This window comes from Microcaecilia unicolor, chromosome 14 (assembly GCF_901765095.1).
Source record: "Microcaecilia unicolor chromosome 14, aMicUni1.1, whole genome shotgun sequence".
In the NCBI taxonomy this organism is placed as follows: domain Eukaryota; kingdom Metazoa; phylum Chordata; class Amphibia; order Gymnophiona; family Siphonopidae; genus Microcaecilia; species Microcaecilia unicolor.
In genome coordinates, this window is record NC_044044.1 from 22,821,606 (window position 1) to 22,848,074 (window position 26,469).

A 26,469-nucleotide genomic window follows, 5' to 3' on the forward strand; every position below is an offset into this window, starting at 1 on the left:
TAAATGCATATGCATAAGTATGTAAGAAAAATGCAACTGTACCCCTGCTTTGTCCAAACTTTGTCCCCTCGGAACAGCAAAGTACATTTTATCTTGTAGGTGTCTATAATATTCTGCATGTGTTCACCCATACAATTTTATATCAGTCATTTTCCAATTATAAATATGTTTTATATGTTCAAATTGCTATATATAATGGCCCTCCAGCATTATTAACTAGTGAAAATGTTACCTTAACTGTGTTCAGCTTGTACTGATACTAATGGGTTATCTTAGAAAAATCGGTTTTATGTTCAATTGCTATTCGAATCATTTGATTTTGTGAAACAACTCTTTCTGTAAATATAGACAGACATTTGAATCATCAATTGACGTCTTCTTGACTTATTGTTTTACAGCAGGTGTTCTCGAAAGAGCTGTCAAGTTCATTCAAACCTTACTGTACTGATCCATGCTCTGGTACCAAGTAGCATGGACTATTATATCACATTACTGCAGGATCTTCAAATGGTTGACTTGAGGTGCTTTCAGAATATCACTGTTAAACTGATCAGACAATTAGAAGTTTGATCATGTGTATTTGAAAAATTTACGGGCAGGGTTATAGAATATGTCTTCTTAGGCTCCAGTATTTACACCATGTTTTCCTTGGTGGAAATGAATGCGCTTAGACTTAGGCTCTGGCATGGCCCATAGGCATATTCTATAAACCACACCTAAATCTAGGCACGGTTTTTAGACTATGCTAAAGCAGAAATTTTTTCAGCGATGATCTTTCTGGCACCATTAATAGATTCTAATCCAATTTTTCAGGGACCATAAATAGAGTCTAGTTCAAACATGATGAATGTTTAACATAAAAATGGTGCATTACAATAACATTCTATAAGAGTGTTTTGTCATCAAGATCCTATTATAGAATTGGCGATCAATGTTTGCCAATACAATGTCTTATATATGCTGCCAAGTTATTAAATTACCCCTGTAGCTGTCAGTTACACACATCCCTACCATTTTCAAACCAAACCATCACAGTTCTGCCAGATCTTTTGCTGTTTGAATTGTTGACACATACATGTAAGGCACATCGATACTGAGTTATCCTAGTATTACACATTGGAATCTGGTATTGTAGAACAGACATTCACTGAATGACTTTCGGGCACCTAAATACAGAATCTCAGTAGCAAGCTGTTAGTTGCTTAAAATACTGATGGACATGAGAGGAGATCAGGTTGACAGTGCACAGTCTGTTGGATAGTAGGTGGTTTAAACCTAGATGGTATGAGAAAGACAACAAGATTGAAGCCTGTATTCATGTTCAATCAGAACCCAGCCAGCTTAATGACACTATCAATGTTGATTTCTATAAAAGTATAAAATACATGTTTTACTTGCATCTGTTCTTAGTTGATCTGGTTTATTGCTTCTGTGTTTTTGGAGTATTTTTGGTCACATTGTTTCCTAATTTCTATCTGTTTTCCTTCATTCTGTCTCTTCTTCTTCCTTGAAGCTGTAAAACAGTGAAATGGTAAATCATTCCAGTGTGACAGAATTCCTGATTCTTGGGTTCCCAGAGTTTCCAGAGCTGCAGCTCCCCCTCTTCATTCTCTTCTCATTCCTCTACATGATGGCTATGTTGGGGAACCTCCTCATTATCTACATAGTGTGTGCTGATCGACACCTCCACATCCCCATGTATTTCTTCCTGGCCAACCTGTCTGTCTTAGACATCTGCTCTTTGACTACCATTGTGCCTAAAATGTTGACAATCCTCCTGGCAAAAGACTACAATATATCTTTTTGGGGATGCATTCTACAGATGTACTGCTATACGATATGTATATCTACAGAATTTGCTCTTCTCACTGCTATGTCATACGACCGTTACATTGCAATATGCAACCCCTTGCGTTATCTCATCATCATGAATAAGAGGGCGTGTGCTGTTCTGGCAGCTGCCTCATGGGTAGCAGGTTTATTAGAACCTTTGCCACACAATATTATTGTATCCCAGTTTCCTTTTTGTGACTCTAATGTAATAAATCACTTCTTCTGTGAAGTCGCAGCAGTGGTGAAACTTTCTTGCTCAGATACCTCAATAATTCAAACTATGAATTATATACTAGGGTTATTTGCACTCTTCATTCCATTTCTCTTAACTCTGACGTCTTATACGTTTATCATTTCCTCCATCCTGAAAATCCGCTCTTCAAAGGGCAAAAGCAAGGCCTTCTCCACCTGTTCATCCCACCTAACAGTCATCCTTCTGGCATATGGGACTATGATAGGAGTGTATTTACACCCTGGGGCAATGGATACTGCAGATCCAAACAAGTTACCAATGGCAATGTATATAGTCACTCTCCCACTGCTAAACCCTCTGATTTATAGCTTGAGAAGCAGAGAGATAAAAGTGGCCTTGAAGAAAGCCATCATAAAAACCCACTAAAATCCTGTCCCCCAATATTCAATAGCTTTAACTGACCAGGATCGGCACCTGACTTGTGAAATGCCCAATAACCGGGTGTCTGGTGATATGGCTGTCTGCTGCTATCCGACGATTTCCAGCCTAACTTTGGCAGCCAAATATAACCACCTGAAAGCTCGGGCTATGATTGGGTGGTTTCAAGATAACCAGCTGAGCCTGAATGTGGACATAGATGGTTATCTTGAAATCGGCCTCATATTTTATTTATTTTATTTTTGTTACATTTGTACCCTGTGCTTTCCCACTCATGGCAGGCTCAATGCGGTTTACATGGGGCAATGGAGTGTTAAGTGACTTGCCCAGAGTCACAAGGAGCTGCCTGTGCCTGAAGTGGGAATCCAACTCAGTTCCTCAGTTCCCTAGGACCAAAGTCCACCACCCTAACCACTAGGCCACTCCTCCACTGTTGCTACTATTTGAGATTCTACATGGAATGTTGCTATTCCACTAGCAACATTCCATGTAGAAGTCGGCCCTTGCGGATCACCAATGTGGCCGCGCAGGCTTCTGCTTCTGTGAGTCTGACGTCCTGCACGTACGTGCAGGACGTCAGACTCACAGAAACAGAAGCCTGCGCAGCCTTCTACATGGAATGTTGCTAGTGGAATAGCAACATTCCATGTAGAATCTCCAATAGTAGCAACATTCCATGTAGAATCTCCAATAGTATCTATTTTATTTTTGTTACATTTGTACCCTGCGCTTTCCCACTCATGGCAGGCTCAATGCGGCTTACATGGGGCAATGGAGGGTTAAGTGACTTGCCCAGAGTCACAAGAAGCTGCCTGTGCCTGAAGTGGGAATCCAACTCAGTTCCTCAGTTCCCCAGGACCAAAGTCCACCACCCTAACCACTAGGCCACTCCTCCACTGTTGCTACTATTTGAGATTCTACATGGAATGTTGCTATTCCACTAGCAACATTCCATGTAGAAGTCGGCCCTTGCGGATCACCAATGTGGCCGCGCAGGCTTCTGCTTCTGTGTCAGACTCACAGAAACAGAAGCCTGCGCAGCCTTCTACATGGAATGTTGCTAGTGGAATAGCAACATTCCATGTAGAATCTCCAATAGTAGCAACATTCCATGTAGAATCTCCAATATTCCATGTAGAATCTCCAATAGTATCTATTTTATTTTTGTTACATTTGTACCCTGCGCTTTCCCACTCATGGCAGGCTCAATGCGGCTTACATGGGGCAATGGAGGGTTAAGTGACTTGCCCAGAGTCACAAGGAGCTGCCTGTGCCTGAAGTGGGAATCCAACTCAGTTCCTCATTTCCCCAGGACCAGAGTCCACCACCCTAACCACTATGCCACTCCTCCACTATAAACCGGACATTCAGTGCCAGTCCCTGGAAATGACCCGGCATTGAATATCCGATCTCCCTGCGGACAGTGAGAGCTAGCCAGTCCAATTCCCACGGTCTAAATATCTGCCCCTATTTATCTTACCCTGACCATGATAGCACTTGCTCTGGAGTACTGTGGTGCTTATTCCTAATCCCCTCACTGGTCTGCTCACAATGATTCGGTAACCAACTTTCTTCCATATACTAGGACTTCTAAAAACCAGAACCCTGTTGTTCCTACAAAACATTGAGTGATATATGTCAGACGTAATGTACAGCTGGCGGAACTGTTTTGGGACAGTTGAATCAGGTGTTGAACGGAGATGGAATCTCTCTAAAATTGCTAAGACTCAAAACATGGATTCATGTCTGCATTTGGATTTCAGTAGAGAGAAGTTATTTTGAATGATGCAGTTATAATTTCTTGTGTATAATCTCTGTAGGGTACCTGCATATCCATAAGTATGTAAAAACAATGCAACTTTACCCTTGCTTTGTCGAAACATTGTCCCCCTGGAACACCAAAGCACTGCTTGTAAGAATATGTTTGATCTTGTATGCTTCTGTAATTTTATGTGTGTGTTCACCTATACGATTTTATCATTTTCATTTTCAATCCCATTGGTCGCCTTTTACTACGTGGCCTGTGCTAGTTTGACAGCATGAAATTGCTGCGAGCTAGGCCATTTTTTACCGCTGCTGGATTACTACCGGGAATGCACCCTCTCCATGGTAGAAAGTAGAAGGGGAGGAGTGGCCGAATGGTGGGAGGAGTGGCCTAATGGAGGGAGGAGTGGCCTAATGGTTAGTACAGTGGGCTTTGATTCTGGTGACCTGGGTTCAATTCCTACTGCAGCTCCTTGTGGACCTTAGGCAAGTCACTTAACCCTCCATTGCCCCAGTTACAAAATTTTAGATTGTGAGTCCTCTAGGGACAAAGTACTTGCATATAATGTATACAGTGCTGTGTACGTCTACTAGCGCTATAGAAATGGTTAGTAGTAGTAGGAAATTATATTCTACCACGGGAAACAGTGCACGCCATCTTCAAACCTTCCTCAGGGGACCTGCACTACCCCTGCTGTAGGGTCAATTTGGCATGCGCTACCCGTGCGTTAATCCAACCGCAGCTTACAAAAAGGACCCCATAGATTTACAAAGTTACATAGATTACTACAGGACTCTACAAAGATGCTTAGGATCTAGGAGCCAGCCCAAAAGTCAGATTTGGACCAAGTGTAATTTATTTATTTAATTATGCATAATCATTGATCACCCAAGGTGATATACAACAAACTACTTATTACAATATCAGTTTAAACATTAAAAAAAATGCAAAAAAGGTATGACACAATAGTAACCACAGTGACGTAATCAAAAGTTTTTGTCCCGCTCCTGATTTTTCCCCTATGGTTGACATAGGTCACACTGAGTGGTTTTTGATGTTTAAACAAAATGAAATATCAAAAGAGGAACTGGGTAAACAACACTGAAACAGAAGGAAACTGTTGTGCGAATGCACAACTGTTAAACATATTGGTGGATGCAGAATCCGTATGTTTTTTTGTGCTGTGTTTACACTCAAAGAGAAACAGTTATGGCTGGTTTCTCTCTGTGTCAAGAGTCTCAGCCTGCCCACTCACAATCTTTACAGCTCTTATCAGATTGGAACCTGTGCTGATATTCCTCAGTGTGATAATTCCTCAGACGCAGATTGCAAATGCTGTGTTGGTCAGTGTACTTGCTCAGTTATTCTTGGTATGATGTAAGGCTGAAGGATAAATAAGCTGCTGGATGTAGGTAATTTCTGCATTAGTTCATCATTATGACAAGAGCAACACTTGATGTGAGTCTGCAGGAGGTAAGCCTGAATTTTCTTGCAAAGAGAAGTTTTTCTTTTTTTTTAGGGGGAGTTGTATAGCGATGGAGTTGTTGGGCATATTTAGAAGTGAGATCAGAAAACTGTCAGGTAGACTCAGTTTCACAAGACTGAATATATAAAAAAATGGATGGAAATATTGTAGACTGAATTGTGCCCATAACTTCATTGCTAGCACCTATCTCCAGATTGGGACTAGATATCCAAGCAATCCAATACTAATAAAGGGCCAATCATATCTAACACATATAGGGCCATTCTGTAACTGAAAGCCCACCTATGCAGATCCTTCTGCATCTAAATTTGCAGAATTCTAGCATAGGAAAGTGCTAGTTGGGCACTGAAATGCTATTCTGTAACTGTGTATAAGTGGAATAATGCATGAATGCAAGTGGCAGTATGCAAGGGGACACACTCATTAGTGGAGCAAGTGTGGGACATAGACATGTTTCCTACTTATGCATGTAGAACGTAATTCTATAAAATTCTATGACAAGACACCATGTTAGACATCTGTTTATGTGTGTTAATGTTGTGAAAATTAGCTCTAATACATGTAAGTGCATTAAACACTATTGTTTATGCGCTTGGGTAAGTGGCATCATGCATAAATGCAAGGGAGCATAGACAAGGTTGGAGTGTGGGCAGTCCACTTATTGTGGGGTAAGTTAAACCCAAACCCAATGGATTCTATACATCGCGCTCATTCCATAACAATGTGCATTATCTAATTGGTTAACAAGCTAATCAGCGCCGATAACTGAATGTTAACAACCAATTATCACAACTAATTGGCATTAATTAGAATTTACACGTAGTACTTGCTAAGCATTTTCTGGAGAGTGGTTCGTGTAAATTCTAATGTACGTTACCAAAAAGGGGACATGGCTATGGGCGTGGAATGGGTTGTTTGTAAGCGTTCCAAAAATTGACCCACAGAGAAATAGAATGTACCTGCTTGACACCTAACTTATGCGCCGTTATTTACACCAAGGTTTCCTTGGCGTAAATTAACGTGCTTAGAGTTAAGAGTGATTCATCTCAGGATATCTCGTTGGAGGTTGAGAAAGAACTCTATTCCCAGATAAGTTGGTTCCTGATTACTCAATTTTTTTCAGTGCTTTTGCAAGACAATTGTATTTGTGACTATTTTAGGATCAATAATTGAGCCATTTGGATTGTTTTTTTGTATTCAGAGGAATTTTCTCCTTATAAAACTATAAAAAATATCCACAACCATCTAAATTTCAGGAAATCACTTAAGACCATGCTATTTGGACAAGCATATCTCAAGGACTCAGCATGTGTCTCCTCTGCTTGATGCACATCAATGTAGTGACAATTTTGGACACATCCATCCTTCCCTCCTCTCCACTGGTTTCCCTGCTCCTTCCATCCCTTCCCCATCCTCCCTATTATTTCTTATGTAGGTTTTCTGTTGTATTAGCTTAATTTTACTGCACTGGTGTCTGTCTCTGTGGTGCGCTGTAAGCCACATTGAGCCTGACACTGTTGGGAAAATGTGGGGTATAAATGAGAGAATAAATTAAATAGAACTTTTGTGGACATATGCCAAAAGTGGGTATCGCAAAAAAAGCATTTTGGTTTTTTCACACTTAAGTTTGTAAGGGTGTATTCACATAGAAAATTGGGGAAACACATGGAAGAGAGTATAATATGATGTATAGAGCCTGGTAGTAAGTCGCATTTGCAGCTAGGCTCACTGAAAATTGGCTCGTTGTAAATCCAGCCTATACTGAACTCTCTGTGTTACCCCTTTATGAATTATAAATTTCATATTGTTTATTTATTGGTTGATCCCTGCTTTTGGCATATGCCCATATATCCCCCTTGTATGGTGGGATTTTTTTTTTGTAGAGTATTGACTCTTTGCTTAGAGTTAGGCTCTGGCATGGCCCATAGGCACATTCTATAAACCTACTTAGGTATATTGTATAAACCACGCCTAAATCTAGGTGCAGATTATAGCAGAAATATTTTCGGGGATGATCTTTCAGGCACTGTTAATAGAATCTAGTCCAAAGTTTATAAATGTTTGGCATGACAATTGTATATTACACTAGCATTCTATAAGGGCTTTTTGGCATCAAGATTGCAAATTAGAATTAGTGATCAGTTTGTGCATTTAGAATGTGTAACTCATGGAGCCAAGTTATAAAATTACCCCGTAGCTGTCAGTTACACACATTCCTACCATTTTCAAACCATCGCATATCTATTGCTGCTGTAATTTGGGCACATACATGCAATGCATGGCACTACTGGGTTATCTTAGTATTATAGGCATATCAATCTTTATAATTAATAGTTAAACCATTCTCTCGTGCTTTGAGGAAAAGGCCTCAAGAAGCCCCCAGCTTTAAATTTTAGCTTCGGGGACCGGACTGCTTCAACATTGGCCAAAAACCTTGTTATATTCAACTTCTAGATTATCACATTTATTTTTTTCATGTTTACAGAATCTATATAAATGTGATAGAGTAATCTAGAAGTTGAATATTATGAGGGTTTTGGCCAATGATGAAGCAGTCCGGCCCCCAAAGCTAAAAGTTAAAGCTGGGGCCTTCTTGAGGCCTTTTCCTCAAACCACGGGAGAGTTTGATACGCCTATGATCTGCGGCTAAGAAAGCGAATAGAATGTTGGGTATTATCAGGAAAGGTATGGAAAACAGGTGTGAGGATGTTATAATGCCATTGTATCGCTCCATGGTGCGACCGCACCTTGAGTATTGTGTTCAATTCTGGTCGCCGCGTCTCAAGAAAGATATATAGTAGAATTGGAAAAGGTGCAGCGAAGGGCGACTAAAATGATAGCGGGGATGGGACGACTTCCCTATGAAGAAAGACTAAGGAGGCTAGGGCTATATAGCTTGGAGAAGAGACGGCTGAGGGGAGACATGATAGAGGTATATAAAATAATGAGTGGAGTGGAACAGGTGGATGTGAAGCGTCTGTTCACGCTTTCCAAAAATACTAGGACTAGGGGGCATGCGATGAAACTACAGTGTAGTAAATTTAAAACAAATCTGAGAAAATTTTTCTTCACCCAACGTGTAATTAAACTCTGGAATTCGTTGCCGGAGAAAGTGGTGAAGGCGGTTAGCTTAGCAGAGTTTAAAAAGGGGTTGGACGGTTTCCTAAAGGACAAGTCCATAAACCGCTACTAAACGGACTTGGAAAACTCCAAAATTCCAGGAATAACATGTATAGAATGTTTGTACGTTTGGGAAGCTTGCCCTTGGCCTGGATTGGCCGCTGTCGTGGACAGGATGCTGGGCTCGATGGACCCTTGGTCTTTTCCCAGTATGGCATTACTTATGTACTTATGTACTTATATATACAGGATCTCCTGCCTTTTCTAGATATTTTGTTTAATATAAAAGGAGACCACCTTCAATTGTTCTTATCCTAGTATTATACCACATAATCTGGTATTGTAGAATACACATTCACTGAATGGCGTTGGGACACCTAAATGGAGATGCTTCCTTAAAAAACTGCCCTCTCAGTAATGAGCTGTTAGTCGCTTAAAATATTGATGGACATAAGGGCAGGTCAGGTTGACAATGCTCGGTCTGCTGAGATAATAGGTGGTTTAAACCTAGATGGTATAGCAAAGATAACAAGATTGAAGTCTATATTCATGTACATTAATAACCCACCCAACTCAATGACACTGTCAAAGCTGATCTCTACAGAATTACAAAAGATGTGTTTTACATGCATTTGTTCTTAGTTGATCTGGTTTATTGCATCAGTATTTCTGGAGTATTTTGTGATATTTTTGGTCACATTGGGGATCTTTTACTACAGCTTAGCTCGAGTTATTTTGCAGCAGGACCCATAAGAATAAAACAGGACATGCTGCAGATATCTCTAGCTAAACTTTATTAAACACCCCCACTGCTTCCTAATTTCTGTTTTCCTTCATTCTGTCTCATCTTCTTCCTTGAAGCTTTCAAACAGTGAAATGGTAAATTATACCAGTGTGACAGAATTCCTGATTCTTGGATTCCCAGAGTTCCCAGAGTTGCAACTCCCTCTCTTCGCTCTCTTCTCAATCCTCTACCTGATGGCTGTCCTGGGGAACCTCCTCGTTATCTGCATAATTTCTGCTGATCAACACCTCCACATCCCCATGTATTTCTTTTTGGCCAACCTGTCTGCCTTAGACATCTGCTCTTTGAGTTCCATTGTGCCGAAAGTGTTGGCTATTCTGCTGGCAAAGGACTATAATATATCTTTTCTGGGATGCATTCTACAGATGTACTGCTATACGATATGTGTATGTACAGAATTTGCTCTTCTGACTGCCATGGCATATGACCGTTACATTGCAATATGCAACCCCTTGCGTTATCTCGACATCATGAATAAGAGAGCGTGTGCTGTTCTGGCAGCTGCCTCATGGATAGTAGGTATATTAGAGTCATTGCCACACAATATTGTTGTATCCCAGTTTCCGTTTTGTGACTCCAATGTAATAAATCACTTCTTTTGTGAAATCGCAGCAGTGGTGAAACTTTCTTGCTCAGATACCTCAATAATTCAAACTATGAATTATACACTAGGGTTATTTGTAGTCTTAATGCCATTTCTCCTAACCCTGACATCCTACATATTTATCATTTCCACCATCCTGAAAATCCGCTCTTCAGAGGGTAAAAGCAAGGCCTTCTCCACCTGTTCATCCCATCTTACAGTCATTCTTTTGGCATATGGGACTATGATTGGAGTGTATATACACCCTGGAGCAATGGATTCTGCAGATCCAAACAAGTTACCTATTGCAATGTATATAGTCACTCTCCCACTCCTAAATCCTCTGATTTATAGCTTGAGAAGCAGAGAGATAAAAGTGGCCCTGAAAAAAGCCCTCATGAAGACCCACTAAAGTCCTATATATGTTGCCCCGACCATGATAGCAGGTGCTCTAAAGTACTGTTGTGCTTATTACTAATCCCCTCACTGGTCTGCTCGTAATGACTCATGAGCCATTTGTGTCCTGTATACCAGGACTTATAAAAACAAGAAACCTTGTTGTTCCTACAAAACATTGACTTGTAAATGTCGGACGCAATCTACAGCTGGCTGCAGTTTTTGGAGCAATAACATTTTAAGTGGAAGATGCGATCCCTCTACAACCAATATGACTCAAAACATAAATGTATATCAGCATTTGGATATAAATAAGCCATTTTGGGATTTCAGTAGAGAGAGGTTATTTTGAATCATGCATTTATCGATTTTTGTGTATTATTTCTGTGGGTATGCATAAGTATGTAAGAACAATGCAACTGTACCCCTGCTTTGTCCCCTTGAAACACCAACACATTTCCCTACCTCTTCCACCTTCCTCCCTTATCCTTTATTGTCCACCTCTTTATATACTATGTTTAGATGTTTTAACCATTTGTTTTATCTTGTAAATCTGTTATATTATTTAAGCCGCTTTGAGGCTGCTAACAAGTGGGAAAGCGCAGGTTATAAATGTTACAATACAATACAATTTCACATAAAAGTACATTTTATCTTGTAGGTCTCTATAATATTCTGCATGTGTTCACCCATACAATTTTATATCAGTCATTTTCCAATTAAAAATGTTTTATATTTTCAAAATTGCTATATAAAATGGCCCTTCAGCGTTATTAATTTGTGAAAAATTTACATATATATATAACTAGTTACCTTAACTGTGTTCAGCATGTACTGATACTGATGAGTTACCTTAGAAAAATCTGCTCTATGTTCAATTGCTGTTTGGATCATTTGAGTTTGTGAAGCAACTCTTTCTGTAAATATAGACAGACATTTGAATCATCAATTGACGTCTTCTTGACTTACTATTTTACAGCAGGTGTTCTCGAAAGAGCTGAGTGTCAAGTTCATTCAAACCATACTGTACTGATCCATGCTCTGGTACCAAGTAGCATGGACTATTATATCACATTACTCCAGGATCTTCAAATTGTTGACCTGAGGTGGCTTTCAGAATATCGCTGTTAAACTGATCACAGACACTCAGAAGTTTGATCATGTAACCCTCTCTCGTAAAGGTAGAAAATCAGTTGTCGATATCAGATTTTGACTCTGGTTCATAAAACACTGCATTGTGGTGAACCCACCTTTTCTGTTTTGCTATTTGATCCACTTTTCTCCCTCGCATGCTCTCATATCTAGCCAACCACATTTATTGCTGGCTCCATCTTTTCAGATCATCGGTCTAGACATTGTCCATCAGTTAATATTCAGGGTGACGATGCCCTCTCTCTGGAATTCCCTACCTCTGCATTATAGACTGGAACCGTCATACATTACAATTAATTCTGGTTTAGCGATTTTTATTTTCCACATTGTACTGCTATGGATTTACAGGCTGCTCCACTGACACAGACTACTGCGTATTCGTATTAAATAAATGAACCATTTATTAGAGGTGCTAAAATCTACAATGATTAGGATACATACAATGGTTAAGACATATAAACACAATGATTAGCTATATATAAACAATCATTACATCACTGGTCTCTACACCTAAGCAATGCTAAGAGTTCTTAGACCAGGAAAAGAAGCCATACAACATCACTGGTCTCTACATCATCCAGGCTCATAACATCAGCTGGTGGGGGGGGGGGGGGGGGGGGGGGGGCTGGTTCACAGCGAGAGCCAGGAGCTTCTTGGACCAGGAACAGATCCTCTGCACAGTGCGTCCACTCACAGATGAGCCCCCGTTTCACTGAAAGAAATTCCTCTTTTTATAAGGTTTCTGCATTCCAACTTGTTTTTGTATTTACAAGGAAAGTTACTTTCAGTCAAAGACAGAAGACTTCAGAGTTCATTATCGGACAAAGCAGGGTTGAAAAGCAATCCTTTAAATCTTCCATTACACACAAAACTTATGCTTCTTAGGGCAAGTTGGATATAGATTTGGTGATGGGTTCCTGGGAGATACAGAAACATAGTGATATCTTTATTTTCCTCTACTTGATTATATGTAACGTTTCTTTCCTTCCCTTTTATTTATTCTTATGCCCCACATGATCCTGCATGTAGGATTTAATTCTATAAAATTCTATAACAAGACTCCAAGACTAATGCACTAATGCATTTATATGCATTAATGCTGAGAAAATTAGCGCCAATGCATATAAATGCATTAAACACTATGGTTTAAGCTCTTTCGTAAGTGGCATCATGCATAAGTGCAAGGGGGCACAGAGAAGGTTGGAGTATTGGCATTCCATCTATTGTGGGGTAAGTTACACACTAAGCACAGGATTCTATTCATCACGCCAGGATTTCCATGTGGAAATTGAAGCACATTCAATAACAATGCGCATAACCTAATTTGTTGCATGTTAGTAACCAGCTATCAGTATTAATTGGCATTAATTAGAATTTATACGTAGTGGTTGCTGAGCATATTTTGGAAAGTGGGCATGGAATGGGTGGTTCATGGGTATTTGAAAAATTTACAGGCAGGGTACGTCTTCTTGGTACCTAACTTAGGCTCCAGTATTTACACCAAGTTTTCCTTGGCGGAAATGAATGCGCTTAGACTTAGGCTTTGGCATGGCCCATAGGCGTATTCTAAAAACCATACCTAAATCTAGGCACGGTTTATAGACTACGCTAAAGCAGAAATTTTTTCAGCCATGATCTTTCAGGCACCATTAATAGATTCTAATCCAAAATTTATAAATGTTTAACATAACAATTGTGCATTGCTCGAGTATTCTATAATGGCATTTTGGCATCAAGATCGCATTATAGAATTGGCGATCAATGTTTGCCAATACAGTGCCCAACAAAAGGTGCTAAGTTATAAAATTACCCCTGTTGCTGTCAGTTACCAACATCCCTACTGTTTTCAAACTATCGCAGTTCTGCCAGATCTATTGCTGGCGTAATTGTTAACACATATTTATTTATTTAGATTTTGCTCACACCTTTTCAGTAGTAGCTCAAGGTGAGTTACATTCAGGTACTCTGGATATTTCTCTGTCCCAGGAGGGCTCACAATCTAAGTTTGTACCTGAGGCAATGGAGGGTTAAGTGACTTGCCCAAGATCACAAGGAGCAGCAGTGGGGTTTGAACTGGCCACCTCTGGATTGCAAGACCAGTGCTCTAACCACTAGGCCACTCCTCCACTCCATATGTGTAAGGCACGTCGATACTGGGTTATTCTAATATTAGAATGTTCAGTGCTTTTTCCACCCCAATCTGCCTCGAGGCTTCAGACTGGATTTGAATAAGACCAGAGAAAGAGCAGGATGTATTAAAGAAAAAATAATGAAGTCAGATACTGCATACACAGCAATACTAGAAACATAGGGACTAAAATAAAGAAATAGAAATGTGCATTTCCCAAAGCTGAAATATTTCAATAAATTCAGAATACATTTTTTTTTTCTAGCTTTGCTGTCTGGGCATTTTTTTCCTATGCATTTTGGTCCCAGGGCTCTTTGCAGGATTTCCTGTCTATTTGACATTTCTTCTCTTTCTAGGTCCACCATCCATCTTCCCTCTGTCTCCCTGTCTTTCCCTTGGTGCCCTTGTCTCAAGCATTGCTTGTATTTATTGATGATTAGTGCAGGTGGACTTTTGGCCATCCCAGGCGCTTTTCCTGGGTCATACCCCATCTCCTACAGTGGCAGCTTTCCTGTAGTCAGAAAATAGCTAAAGGGAGGCCTCAGGGTTGGGAGATGGCCTACATTAATTTCTGGCAAAAGACAGGTAAGTTTGCAGATGGGGGAGGGGGTAACAAATGCCACACCCAAGAGTTTGTGAGTGGGAGGGAGAAAGATGGACAGATATGCTAAACCCACAGAGTCAGTGAGAGGGAGAGGGGGAGATGGAGAGACAAAAAAATACTGGACCTACAGAGAATGAGTGGGTGGGAGGCAGAGAGCAAGAGCAGAGGAGGGGGGGGGGGGGCAAATGATTAGTGTAGTGCCCTAAAAACCAGGGGAACTGGTTTCAATTCATACTACAGCTCCTTATAACCCTGGGCAAGTCATTTTAACCCTCTATTGCCCAGTTACAAACAAACAAACATACAAAAACCCCACAAAACCTTGCATTAAGTAAAACACAAGCCGATGCCAGCACCAGCCCCCTTTTGCAGCAACTGGGTATAAGGGGCCCTCAGCTTCCATCTTCTCTAATAAGGAGGAACAACTATGAGGTACTCTGTCAGTTTCAAACTTCTCCTGTCCTTCCCCTCCTCCACTTGGTCAGCGTTCATGCTTCTATTTTTAACTCAGCTATCTCAGATTATGTCCTCTATGCAGTTTACTACTTGCCATCTGGATCCTTTACCTTCCAGTTGGCTTTGCTGTCATAAACCTGCCCTTGGTCTTTTGCTTGTACATATGATTCATCAAAGTCTTCATCTATGATCCTTCTTCATAGAAACAGGCATTGGTTAGGCCTCTTTTTAAAAACCTACTTTTGACCCTTCTCTTCCTGGGAACTATCGTCTGGTATCACATCTGTGTATCGTTTCTAAGATATCTTAGAGGATAGTTTTTATCAGCTTCTGTACTGTCAACCAGATTTCTGCACGTCATCCTTGTCAAACTGGTTTTAGAGCACATCATAGTACTGGATCCACTATAACAGCTCCCATTCTTCTTTGGATGCAGGTCTCATCACCCTCCAGGTCTCTTTGGATCTGTCCTCAGCATTTGACCTTGTCTAACATGATCTCTTACTTTCAAGTCTGAAGGTCCAAGGTCTTGTGGGTACAGTGTTGTCTTGGTTTTCGTCCTATCTTTTTGATCATTACTATACAGTTTTGTGTCCTACCTCATCTCTGCAATTCCGCTTCAATGTGGCATGCTGCAGGGTTTGACCTTTTTGTCTACTCCTTTTTAATATATTTCTCAGGCCCTTGGTCACCCTAATTCAGGTCTTTAATACAAAGTTTTTTTTATATATGCAGATGACATACTACTTTTAAGCACATAGGTAGAATAGCACCGCCATACTGAGAAAAGACCAAGGGTCCATCAAGCCAAGCATCTTGTCTCTGACAGCGGCCAATCCAGGCTTCAAGAACCCAGCAACCCCCTCCCCCCCAAAATAATTTTGTAATTATGTTCAATGGACTTTTCCTTCAGGAATCTGTCCAACCCCCCCCCCCCCCTATACTCCATAAGGCCAGCTTCTGCCACTACATTCTGTGGCAACGAGTTCCAGAGTCCAACTACACGCTGAGTAAAGAAAAACTTTCTCCTATTTGTTTTAAATCTACCATATTCTAGCTTCATCTTGTGTCCTCTGGTTCTATTATTGTTTGAAAGTGTAAACAAACGCTTCACATCTGTCCGCTCTACTCCGCTCATTATCTTGTAGACTTCTATCATATCGCCCCTCAGCCGCCTTTTCTCCAAGCTGAAGAGCCCTAACCTTCTTAGCCTTTCCTCATAGGGAAATCATTCCATCCCTTTTATCATTTTCATCGCCCTTCTCGGCACTGTCTCCAATTCCTTTATATCTTGTTTGAGATGCGGCGACCAGAATTGGACACAATATTTGAGGTGCGGTCGCACCATGGAGCGATACAACGGCATTATAACATCCTTGTGTTTGTTTTCCACCCCTTTCCTAATAATACTCAACATTCTGTGCGCTTTCTTAGCTGCCGCAGCACATTGAGCAGAAGATTTTAACGTCTTATCAACGATGACTCCTAGATCCCTTTCTAGGTCCGTAACTCCTAACACGGAACCTTGCATGACATAGCTGTAATTCGGGTCCCTCTTACTGAACACAGTGGTGTGGTAGCTGTGTTAGTCCACTTTTAAAGGTAATCAATAGAAATCAAACAAAATAAAACATGGAAAAGAAAATAAGATGATACCTTTTTTATTGGACATAACTTAATACATTTCTTGATTAGCTTTCGAAGGTTGCCCTTCTTTGTCAGATCGGAAATAAGCAAATGTGGTAGATGACAGTATATATAAGAAAAACTTCCAAGCATTTCATTGACAGTCTAACAGGGTAGGGATGGGTAGGAGGTATGCATGGGAACATCAAAGCATTTCAGAGATAGTCTAACAGGATGGGGGTGGATAGGTGAGAGGAGGGTGATAAACATAGCAATACAACTTTATGGTTTATAATGGGCTAGAAAACCCAGATCTTTGTTAAGTCCTGTCTGTTGGGTGTCAAAATATTCAATCATTCTGACTTCGAAGGTAAGTTATGCTGTTTTTGTGTTCCTTAAATTGCAGTGTAGTGTCCATGATTTATAATGTGCTATGAGTATAGATTTATATATATATGTTCAGGGCCGGTCTTAGGGCGAGGCGACCGCATAGGGCCTCGCGCACAAGGGGGCCCCGCGTGGCGCGCGCCTCTGCCCCAACAGCCCGAGTTCCAGTCCCCCTCCCTCTGAATTTTAAAAGTTACCTCGTTGGGTTATGGGCAGCAGCAGGCGGCAGCAGTGAAAAGCGTGCGAGCTGCTCGGCGCTTCAGGAGCCTTCCCTTCCCTCTCCTGGAGCTCGGAGGGATGGCCCGGGAGCACGGGGGGAGCTCGGAGGGAGGGGTGGCCGTCCTGGAGCTAGGGTGGGGACGGGGCTAGGGTGGGGACCCATCAAATTGGTCTGCAAAGGGCCCCGCACTTGCTAAGACCGGCCCTGTATATGTTGTTAGAACTGTGACAATAAAAGGACTTTTGGTGGGGTTTTTTCACAGACAGCGTTCTGTTTGATTAAACAGACTATCACAACGTAGTGGGCAATATGCCCTAACTTCGTGGTTCTTTTCCATTATTCCATATTATACACATAAGAACCATTCTGACCCCTGAGGCAGGCGTTTGTACACCAAAACACGGCCCGTGTTGGGTCATTTTCAGATTAAAGGATGACCGTTATCTCTATCCTGAAGGCCTAGTGTTGCTTTTCTTTTCTGTGACAATAAAAGGATAAAGACATTTATGAAAGGAGTGATCATATAGTACACAAGTGAATTAAAGCCTTTCCCTACTATAGCTGGCACAAACAGATTATGGGTGCAACCAAGATAAACCCAGAATGGTTCATTTTAAAAATACAATTGTTTTACCCAGTCTCACCTGTGGATGTCTTATACGGATCTCAGCTGTGACCCGCATATTTATTTATTTATTTATTTGTTGCATTTGTATCCCACATTTTCCCTCCTTTTTGCAGGCTCAATGTGGCTTACATTATTCCATAGGGGCGATCGCCATTTCCGGAATGAGAAATACAAAGTGGTATTGCTCCAGCAGCCAGGGTAATGTGAATTAGCCCTGAATATTTAGTGTCAGTGTCCGGACATGGCCCATCATTGAACGTCCAGGGCTAATTTTGCCTGAGGCGGTCAGTGTTTAAAGAAATGCTGACCACCAGGGGCTGAATATCAACGAGTTATTTTGTGTAAATTGGCCCTTTCCTGGGCACTCAGTAGACTGTTCTCAGTCTGTTATGAGGAAAGGTACACTAACTTGATCAGACCAGAAGTAAGCAGAGAGATCTTTCATGATGCAGAAGGAAGGGATCCTCAGGAGCTTAGCCTAGAATGGGTGGCAGAGCTGGTGGTTGGGAGGCGGGGCTAGTGCTGGGCAGACTTATACGATCTGTGCCGGGGCTGGTGGTTGGGAGGCGAGACTAGTGCTGGGCAGACTTATACGGTCTGTGCCGGGGCTGGTGGTTGGGCGGCGGGGATACTGCTGGGCAGACTTATACGGTCTGTGCCAGAGCCGGTAGTGGGAGGCAGGGATAGTGCTGGGCAGACGTATAGGGTCTGTGCCAGAGCTGGTGGTGGGAGGCAGGACTGGTAGTTGGGAGGCGAGGATAGTGCTGGGCAGACTTATACAGTCTGTGCCAGAGCTGGTGGTGGGAGGTGGGGTTGGGAGGTGGGGGTAGGGCTGGCCAGACTTATACGGTCTGTGCCCTGAAGAGGACAGTACAAATAAAAAAGTAGCACATATGAATTTATCTTCTTGGGCAGACTGGATGGACTGTGCAGGTCTTTTTCTGCCGTCATCTACTATGTTACTATGTTACCCACATGCATCACTTTGCACTTGTCAACAATGAACTTCATCTGCCACTTGGACGCCCAATCCCCCAGTCTCGTGAGGTCCTCCTATAATCTTTCACACTCCTCCTGCGACTTGACGACCCTGAATAACTTTGTGTCATCTGCAAATTTAATTACCTCACTAGTTACTCCCATCTCCAGGTCATTTATAAAAATGTTAAAAAGCAGCGGTCCCAGCATAGACCCCTGCGGGACCCCACTAACTACCCTTCTCCATTGAGAATACTGACCTTTTATTTATTTATTTATTGCATTTGTATCCCACATTTTCCCACCTATTTGCGGGCTCAGTGTGGCTTACAATACATTGTGAAGGATGGAGATATAGTGTTACAGTACGATTATGGGTTACATTGTGAGGAGTTATGGGAAGACAAAGTCAAGTTAAAATTGTTAGGTCATGGAAACCATGTGAAGTTACAATGGGGAAAAGATAAGGCGATAGAACAAATTTAGGAGAACATAGGGTGTAACATTTTATCTGTGGGTGGAGTTTGAAGTGTGGTGAAATACGGGGTAACGGAAATTCAGAAGGGAGTGTATTGATGCATTTCTATTAGTATGTATAGACTTCTTGTGTTTTGGTCCTTGCAATCCTACTCTCTGCTTCCTATCTTTCAACCAGCTCTTAATCCATAGTAATAGCCTACCTCCGATCCCATGACTCTCCAGTTTCCTTTGGAGTCTTTCATGAGGCACTTTGTCAAATTCCTTCTGAAAATCCAGGTACACAATATCCACCGACTCTCCATTGTCCACATGGTTGTTCACCCCCTCAAAAAAATGCAGTAGATTGGTGAGGCAAGACTTCCCTTCACTAAATCCATGCTGACCTTGTCTCATCAGCCCATGTTTTTGTATGTGCTCTGTAATTTTATTCTTAATAATAGTCTCTACCATTTTGCCCAGTACCGGCATCATACTCACCGGTCTATAATTTCCTGGATCTCCTCTGGAACCTTTTTTAAACGGCGTAACATTGGCTACCCTCCAGTCTTCCGGTACCACACCTGATTTTAGGGATAGATTGCATATTACTAACAGTAGCTCTACAAGTTCATTTTTCAGTTCTATTAATACTCTGGGATGACTACCATCTGGCCTGGTGATTTACTACTCTTCAGTTTGCAGAACTGACCCATTACATCCTCCAGGTTTACAGAGAATTTGTTCAGTTTCTCTGACTCGTCTTCTTCAAATACCATTTCCGGCACCAGTGTCCCTCCCAAATTCTCCTCGGTGAAGACCGAAGCAAAGAATTAATTTAATCTCTCCGCTATGGCTTTGTCTTCCCTGATCGCCCCTTTAACACCACTTTTGTCCAGCGGCCCAACCAATTCTTTAGCCGGCTTCCTGCTTTTAATGTATCTAAAAACTTTTTTACTATGTATTTTTGCTTTTAACGCTAACTTTTTTTCAAAGTCCTTTTTTGCCCTCCTTATCTCTGCTTTGCATTTGGCTTGGCATTCCTTATGTTTTATCTTATTATTTTCAGTTGGTTCTCTTCTCCATTTTCTGAGGGATTATTTTTTGGCTCTAATGGCTTCCTTTACCTTACTGTTTAGCCACACCGGCTAACGTTTGGTCTTTTTTTCCTCTTTTTCTAATACGTGGAATATATTTGTCCTGTACCTCTAGCATGGTTGTTTTGAACAGCATCCACACCTGATGCAAGTTTTTTACCCTGCGAGCAACTCCTTTCAGTCTTTTTTTCACCGTTTTTCTCATTTTCTCATTTCTGATCTGACAAAGAAGGGCAACCTTCGAAAGCTAATCAAGAAATGTATTAAGTTATGTCCAATAAAAAAGATATCTTATTTTCTTTTTCATGTTTTATTTCTATTGATCTCATTTTATTGTAATCACCTTTTCTGAAGTTAAATGCTAGTGTATTTGATTTCCTAAGTTCACTTCCTTCAATGCTAATTTCAAAACAGATCATATTATGATCACTGTTATCAAATGGCCCTCACACCGCTACCCCCACACTAGATCACGAGCTCCACTAAGGACTAAGTCTAGTATTTTTCCTTCTCTTGTCGGCTCCTGAACCAGCAGTTCCATGAAGCTGTCCTTGATTTCATCAAGAAATTTTATCTCCCTGGCGTGAACTGATGTTACATTAACCCAGTCTATATCCGGATAATTGAAATCACCCATTATTATTACATTGCCCATTTTATTCGCTTCCCTAATTTCCTTTGACATTGCTGCGTCCGTCCGCTCATCCTGGCCAGGCGGACGGTAGTACACTCCTATCACTAATTTTTTCCCCTTTTCACGTGGAATTTCGATCTACAAAGATTCCAATAGGGGTTTTGTATCCTGCGATATTTGCAGCCTATCTGAGTCAAGGTTCTCGTTAATATACAGTGCTACCCCTCCTCCAATCCTGTCTACCCTATCACTACGATATAATTTGTAGCCCGGTATGACTGTGTCCCACTGGTTATCTTCCTTCCACAAGGTCTCAGAGATGCCTATAATATCCAATTTTTCATTGTGTACAATGTATTCCAGCTCTCCCATCTTATGTCTCAGGCTCCTTGCATTTGCGTATAGACATTTCAATGCATGCTTGTTGCTCAGTTTTATATCACATTTAAGACATGGCATTATTATGTTATCTTCTGTCTGGTTATTATTAATTTTACTTAAGGCCATCTGATCCACTACGGTCTCTTTGACATCTTTACTTACAAGAAACGTTTTCTTCCCTGTTTGGGTGATATCCTCAAAAGATACCTTATCCTGAACCATGCGCTTTTGAGCGACTGTCGGCCTTCCCCCCGTTTCTAGTTTAAAAGCTGTTCGAGTTCCTTTTTGAATGTTGATGCCAGCAGCCTGGTCTCACCCTGGTTAAGGTGAAGCCCATCAGATCGAAGTAGGCTCTCCCTTCCCCAGAATGCTGCCCAGTTCCTGACAAATCCAAAACCCTCATCCCAGCACCATCGTCTCATCCACGCATTGAGACTCCGGATCTCTGCCTGTTGCTTGGGCCCTGTGCGTGGAACAGGTAATATTTCATAAAATGCTACCCTAGAGGATCTGGATTTAAGCTTCCTTCCTAAAAGCCTAAATTTGGCTTCCAGAACCTCTTTCCCACATTTTCCTACGTTGTTGGTACCCACGTGTACCAAGACGGCCGGCTCCTCCCCAGCACTATCTAAAATCTTGTCTAGGTGCCGGCAAGTCACCAGTCGATCCTCACGCCCACCAGCCACCCAGCTATCTACATGCCTAATGATTGAGTCTCCAACAGCGGTTCTATCTTTTCCCCTGTGGGCTGTAATCGGAGACATATTCTCGGTGAGAGAGGATAATACATCCTCTGGTGGGCAGGTCCTGGGTACAGCAGTTCTTCCTACTTCACCAGGGCAATGCTGTCCTTCTAGGAGACCTCTCTCCTCCGAAGTAGCACAGGGGCTACCCGGCTGGAGGTGGGACCTCTCTACAACGTCCCTGTAGGTCTCATCTATGTACTGTTCTATCTCCCTCATCTCTACCAAGTCTTGTACTCTAGCCTCAAGAGAATGGACCTGCTCTCTGAGAGCTAGGAGTTCTTTGCACCGGACACACACATATGACTTTACACCAACTGGGAGATAATCATACATGTGACACTCAGTGCAAAAGACTGGGTAGCACCCCTCTTGCTGCTGGACTACTGACTCCATCTCATTAATATATGAGTGTTTCAATATATTAAAACAATCTACAAAATTAAGGATGTTGGATAGACAGAGTGTCTTTAGGATTTTAATATGATGTATTTTGTTGTTTTGTGATTACTGTTTGGATATACTGAATGTATTGAGACTTTGTGGGAGTAGCACTTGCTTATTACCTGAATTAGAACACTGACTATAAATGAAGAGCTGCCCTAGGGGTGGGCAGAGCAAACCAGATCCCTGCTGGAATCCTATCTACTTATGTTTCTGGCAGACCAAGATTTTACTGTGTAAACTGGTGCACACTTGTACCCTAGCTTTCTTTAACCCCAACACACTTGTTGAGTGGCAATTGAGATACGTCTCATTAGTTGCCACCAGTGAAATAAATTAGCGTTTAACTTTAAAAAAGGAGACTATGATAAAATGAGAAGAACGGTGGAAAAAAAACTTAGGGGGACAACTGAGAGGGTAAAAACTGTACAACAGGCATGGACGCTGTTCAAAAATACCATCCTGGAGGCCCAGGCCAAACATATTGCACTAATTAGAAAAGAAAGACGGAACTCCAAAAGACAGCCGGCCTGGTTGAAAAGTGAGGTGAAGGAAGCTATTAGGGCTAAAAGAAATGCCTTCAGAAAATGGGAGAAGGAACCGTCTGAAAATAACAAGAAGGATAAGAAACAGAGAGTGGGGTTAAATGGGCAGTATTCACAATGGAGAAGGGTAGTTAGTGGGGTTCCTCAGGGGTCTGTGCTAGGACCACTGCTTTTTATTATATTTATAAATGATTTAGAGATGGGAGTAACTAGCGAGGTAATTGAATTTGCTGATGACACAAAGTTATTCAAAGTCGTTAACTCGCGACAGGATTGTGAAAAATTACAGAAGGATCTTACAAGACTGGGAAACTGGGCGGCTAAATGGCAGATGACGTTTAATGTGAGCAAGTGCAAGGTGATGCATGTGGGAAAAAAGAACCCGAATTATAGCTAGGTCATGCAAGGTTCCACGTTAGGAGTTACGGACCAAGAAAGGGATCTGGGTGTCGTCGTCGATAGTACACTGAAACCTTCTGCTCAGTGTGCTGCTGCGGCTCGGAAAGCGAATAGAATGTGGGGTATTATTAGGAAAGGTATGGAAAACAGGTGTGAGGATGTTATAATGCCGTTATATCGCTCCATGGTGCGACCGTACCTTGAGTATTGTGTTCAGTTCTGGTCGCCGCATCTCAAGAAAGATATAGTGGCATTGGAAAAGGTGCAGCAAAGGGCGACTAAAATGATAGCGGGGATGGGATGACTTCCCTATGAAGAAAGACTAAGGAGGCTAGGGCTTTTCAGCTTGGAGAAGAGACGGCTGAGGGGAGACATGATAGAGGTATATAAAATAATGAGTGGAGTGGAACAGGTGGATGTGAAGTTTCTGTTCACGCTTTCCAAAAATACTAGGACTAGGGGGCATGCGATGAAACTACAGTGTAGTAAATTTAAAACAAATAGGAGAAAATCTTTCTTCACCCAACGTGTAATTAAACTCTGGAATTTGTTGCCGGAGAACGTGGTGAAGGCGGTTAGCTTAGCAGAGTTTAAAAAGGGGTTGGACTGTTTCCTAAAGGACAAGTCCATAAACCGCTACTAACTGGACTTGGGAAAAATCCACAATTCCGGGAATAATAAGTATAGAATGTTTGTACGTTTGGGAAGCTTGCCAGGTGCCCTTGGCCTGGATTGGCCACTGTCGTGGACAGGATGCTGGGCTCGATGGACCCTTGGTCTTTTCCCAGTGTGGCATTACTTATGTATTTATATATAAATGAGTTTATAACTTTTGATTTTGAAATCATTTAGTGGTTCTCTTGTTTCCACTGTTATGTGCCAGTGATAAACATTGCAAAAAACATATCAATTCTAGCCACACATTAATTTGGTACTTAATAGGTAATATTATGTAATGACCTCTGCAAGAGTCAGAGGGATGTTATAATTTTTCTCTCTTTGTTTTTATTAGCATTTATGTATTTTAACAGAATAATAAAATATTATAATTGTTAAAATTCTGAAAAAAAAAAAAGTTGTTTATCTGTCTTTGGACCAGATCCCAATAGATCTCCCTTGCAATGTAATGACTCATTGCTCATCAGGATGTTCTTGCATAGATGAAGAAACCTTTGTTGAGAAAAGTGAAAGATTGGAACCTGTGCTGATATTCCTTAGTGTGATAATTCCTCAGACACAGATTGTAAATTCTCTGATGGTCAATGTACTTGCTCTGTAATTCTTGGTATGATGTAAGGCTGAAGGATATATAACCTACTGGATGTAGATAATTTCTGCACTAATTCATCATTATGTCATGAGCAACAATTGATGCGAGGCTGCAGGAGGTAAGCCTGAATTTTCTTGCAAAAAGAAGTTTTTCTTTTCTTTTTTTTTATATGGGGGGGGGGGGGGCGTGTATAGCGATGGAGTTGTTGGGCATATTTAGAAGTGAGATCAGAGAACTGTCAGGTAGACTCAAATTTTCACAAGGCTGAATATATAAAAAATGGATTGAAATATTGTAGACTGAATTGTGCCCATAACTTCATTGCTAGCACCTATCTCCATATTGGGACTAGAAATCCAAGCAATCCAATACTAATAATGGGTCAATCATATCTAACACTTATAGGGCCATTCTGTAACTGAAAGCCCACCTATACAGATCCTTCTGCATCTACATTTGCAGAATTCTAGCAGAGGAAAGTGCCAGTTGGGCACCGAAATGCTATTCTGTAAACTGTGTATAAGTGGAATAATGCACGAACACAAGGGGCAGTATGCAAGGGGGCACACTCACTAGTGGAGCAAGTGTTGGACATAGACATGTTTCCTACTTATGCATGTAGGACGTAATTCTATAAAATTCTTTGACAAGACACCATGTTAGACATCTGTTTATGTGTATTAATGCTTGAAAATGAGCTCTAACACACATAAGAGCATTAAACACTATTGTTTATGCGCTTGGGTAAGTGGCATCATGCATAAATGCAAGGGGGCATAGACAAGGTTGGAGTGTGGGCAGTCCACTTAATGTGGGGTAAGTTAAATTCAAACCCCCTGGATTCTATACATCGCGCTCATTCCATAAAAATGTGCATTATCTAATTGGTTAACAAACTAATCAGCACCAATAATTGAATGTTAACAACCAATTAGAACTAATTGGCATTAATTAGAATTTACACGTAGTACTTGCTAAGCATTTTCTGGAGAGTGGTTCGTGTAAATTCTAATGTGCGTTACCAAAAAGGGGACATGGCTATGGGCATGGAATGGGTGTTTCTAAGCGTTCCAAAAATTGACTCTCAGAGAAATAGAATATACCTGCTTGACACCTTACTTATGCGCCGTTATTTACACCAAGGTTTCCTTGGCGTAAATAAACGTGCTTATAGTTAGGCGTGATTCATCTCAGGATATCTCATTGAAGGTTTTGAAAGAACTCTATACCTAGATAAGCTGGTTCCTGATTTTTCAATTTTTTTTCAGTGCTTTTGCAAGACAATTGTATTTGTGACTATTTTAGGACCAATGATTGAGCCATTTGGATTGTTTTTTGTGTTCAGAGAAATTTGCTTCTTATAGAACGTTTGTGGACGTATGCCAAAAGTGGGTATCGCAAAAAAAACTTTTTATTTTTCACACTTAAGTTTGTAGTGGTGTATTCACATAGAAAACTGGGGAAACACGTGGAAGAGAGTATAATATGATGTAGAGAGCCGCATTTGCGGCTAGGCTTACTGAAAATTGGCTCGGTTGTAAATACAGCCTATACTGAACTCTCTGTGTCCCCCCTTATAAATTTCATATTGTTTATTTATTGATTGGTCCCCGCTTTTGGCTTATGCCCATATATCCCTCTGCTTGTTGGGATTTTGTTTTTGTAGAGGATTGACTCTCTGCTTAGAGTTAGGCTCTGGCAT

At 41.2% G+C, this 26,469-nt stretch overlaps 2 protein-coding genes across 2 annotated transcripts; both read left to right on the forward strand.

Moving 5' to 3' along the window:
• Positions 1-1,528: 1,528 nt before the first annotated feature.
• Positions 1,529-2,452, forward strand: LOC115457040 (olfactory receptor 8D4-like). The gene has a single exon (XM_030186463.1). The coding sequence runs from the start codon at positions 1,529-1,531 to the stop codon at positions 2,450-2,452; it is 924 nt and encodes a 307-aa protein (XP_030042323.1).
• Positions 2,453-9,711: 7,259 nt separating this feature from the next.
• On the forward strand, positions 9,712-10,635 carry LOC115457041 (olfactory receptor 13F1-like). Its single transcript, XM_030186464.1, has one exon. It carries the CDS (start codon positions 9,712-9,714, stop codon positions 10,633-10,635), a length of 924 nt encoding a protein of 307 aa, XP_030042324.1.
• Positions 10,636-26,469: the final 15,834 nt, after the last annotated feature.

Coding starts and splice junctions, on each gene's coding strand:
- LOC115457041 (XM_030186464.1), top strand. CDS start 9,712: ATGGTAAATTATACCAGTGTGACAGAATTCCTGATTCTTGGATTCCCA.
- LOC115457040 (XM_030186463.1), top strand. CDS start 1,529: ATGGTAAATCATTCCAGTGTGACAGAATTCCTGATTCTTGGGTTCCCA.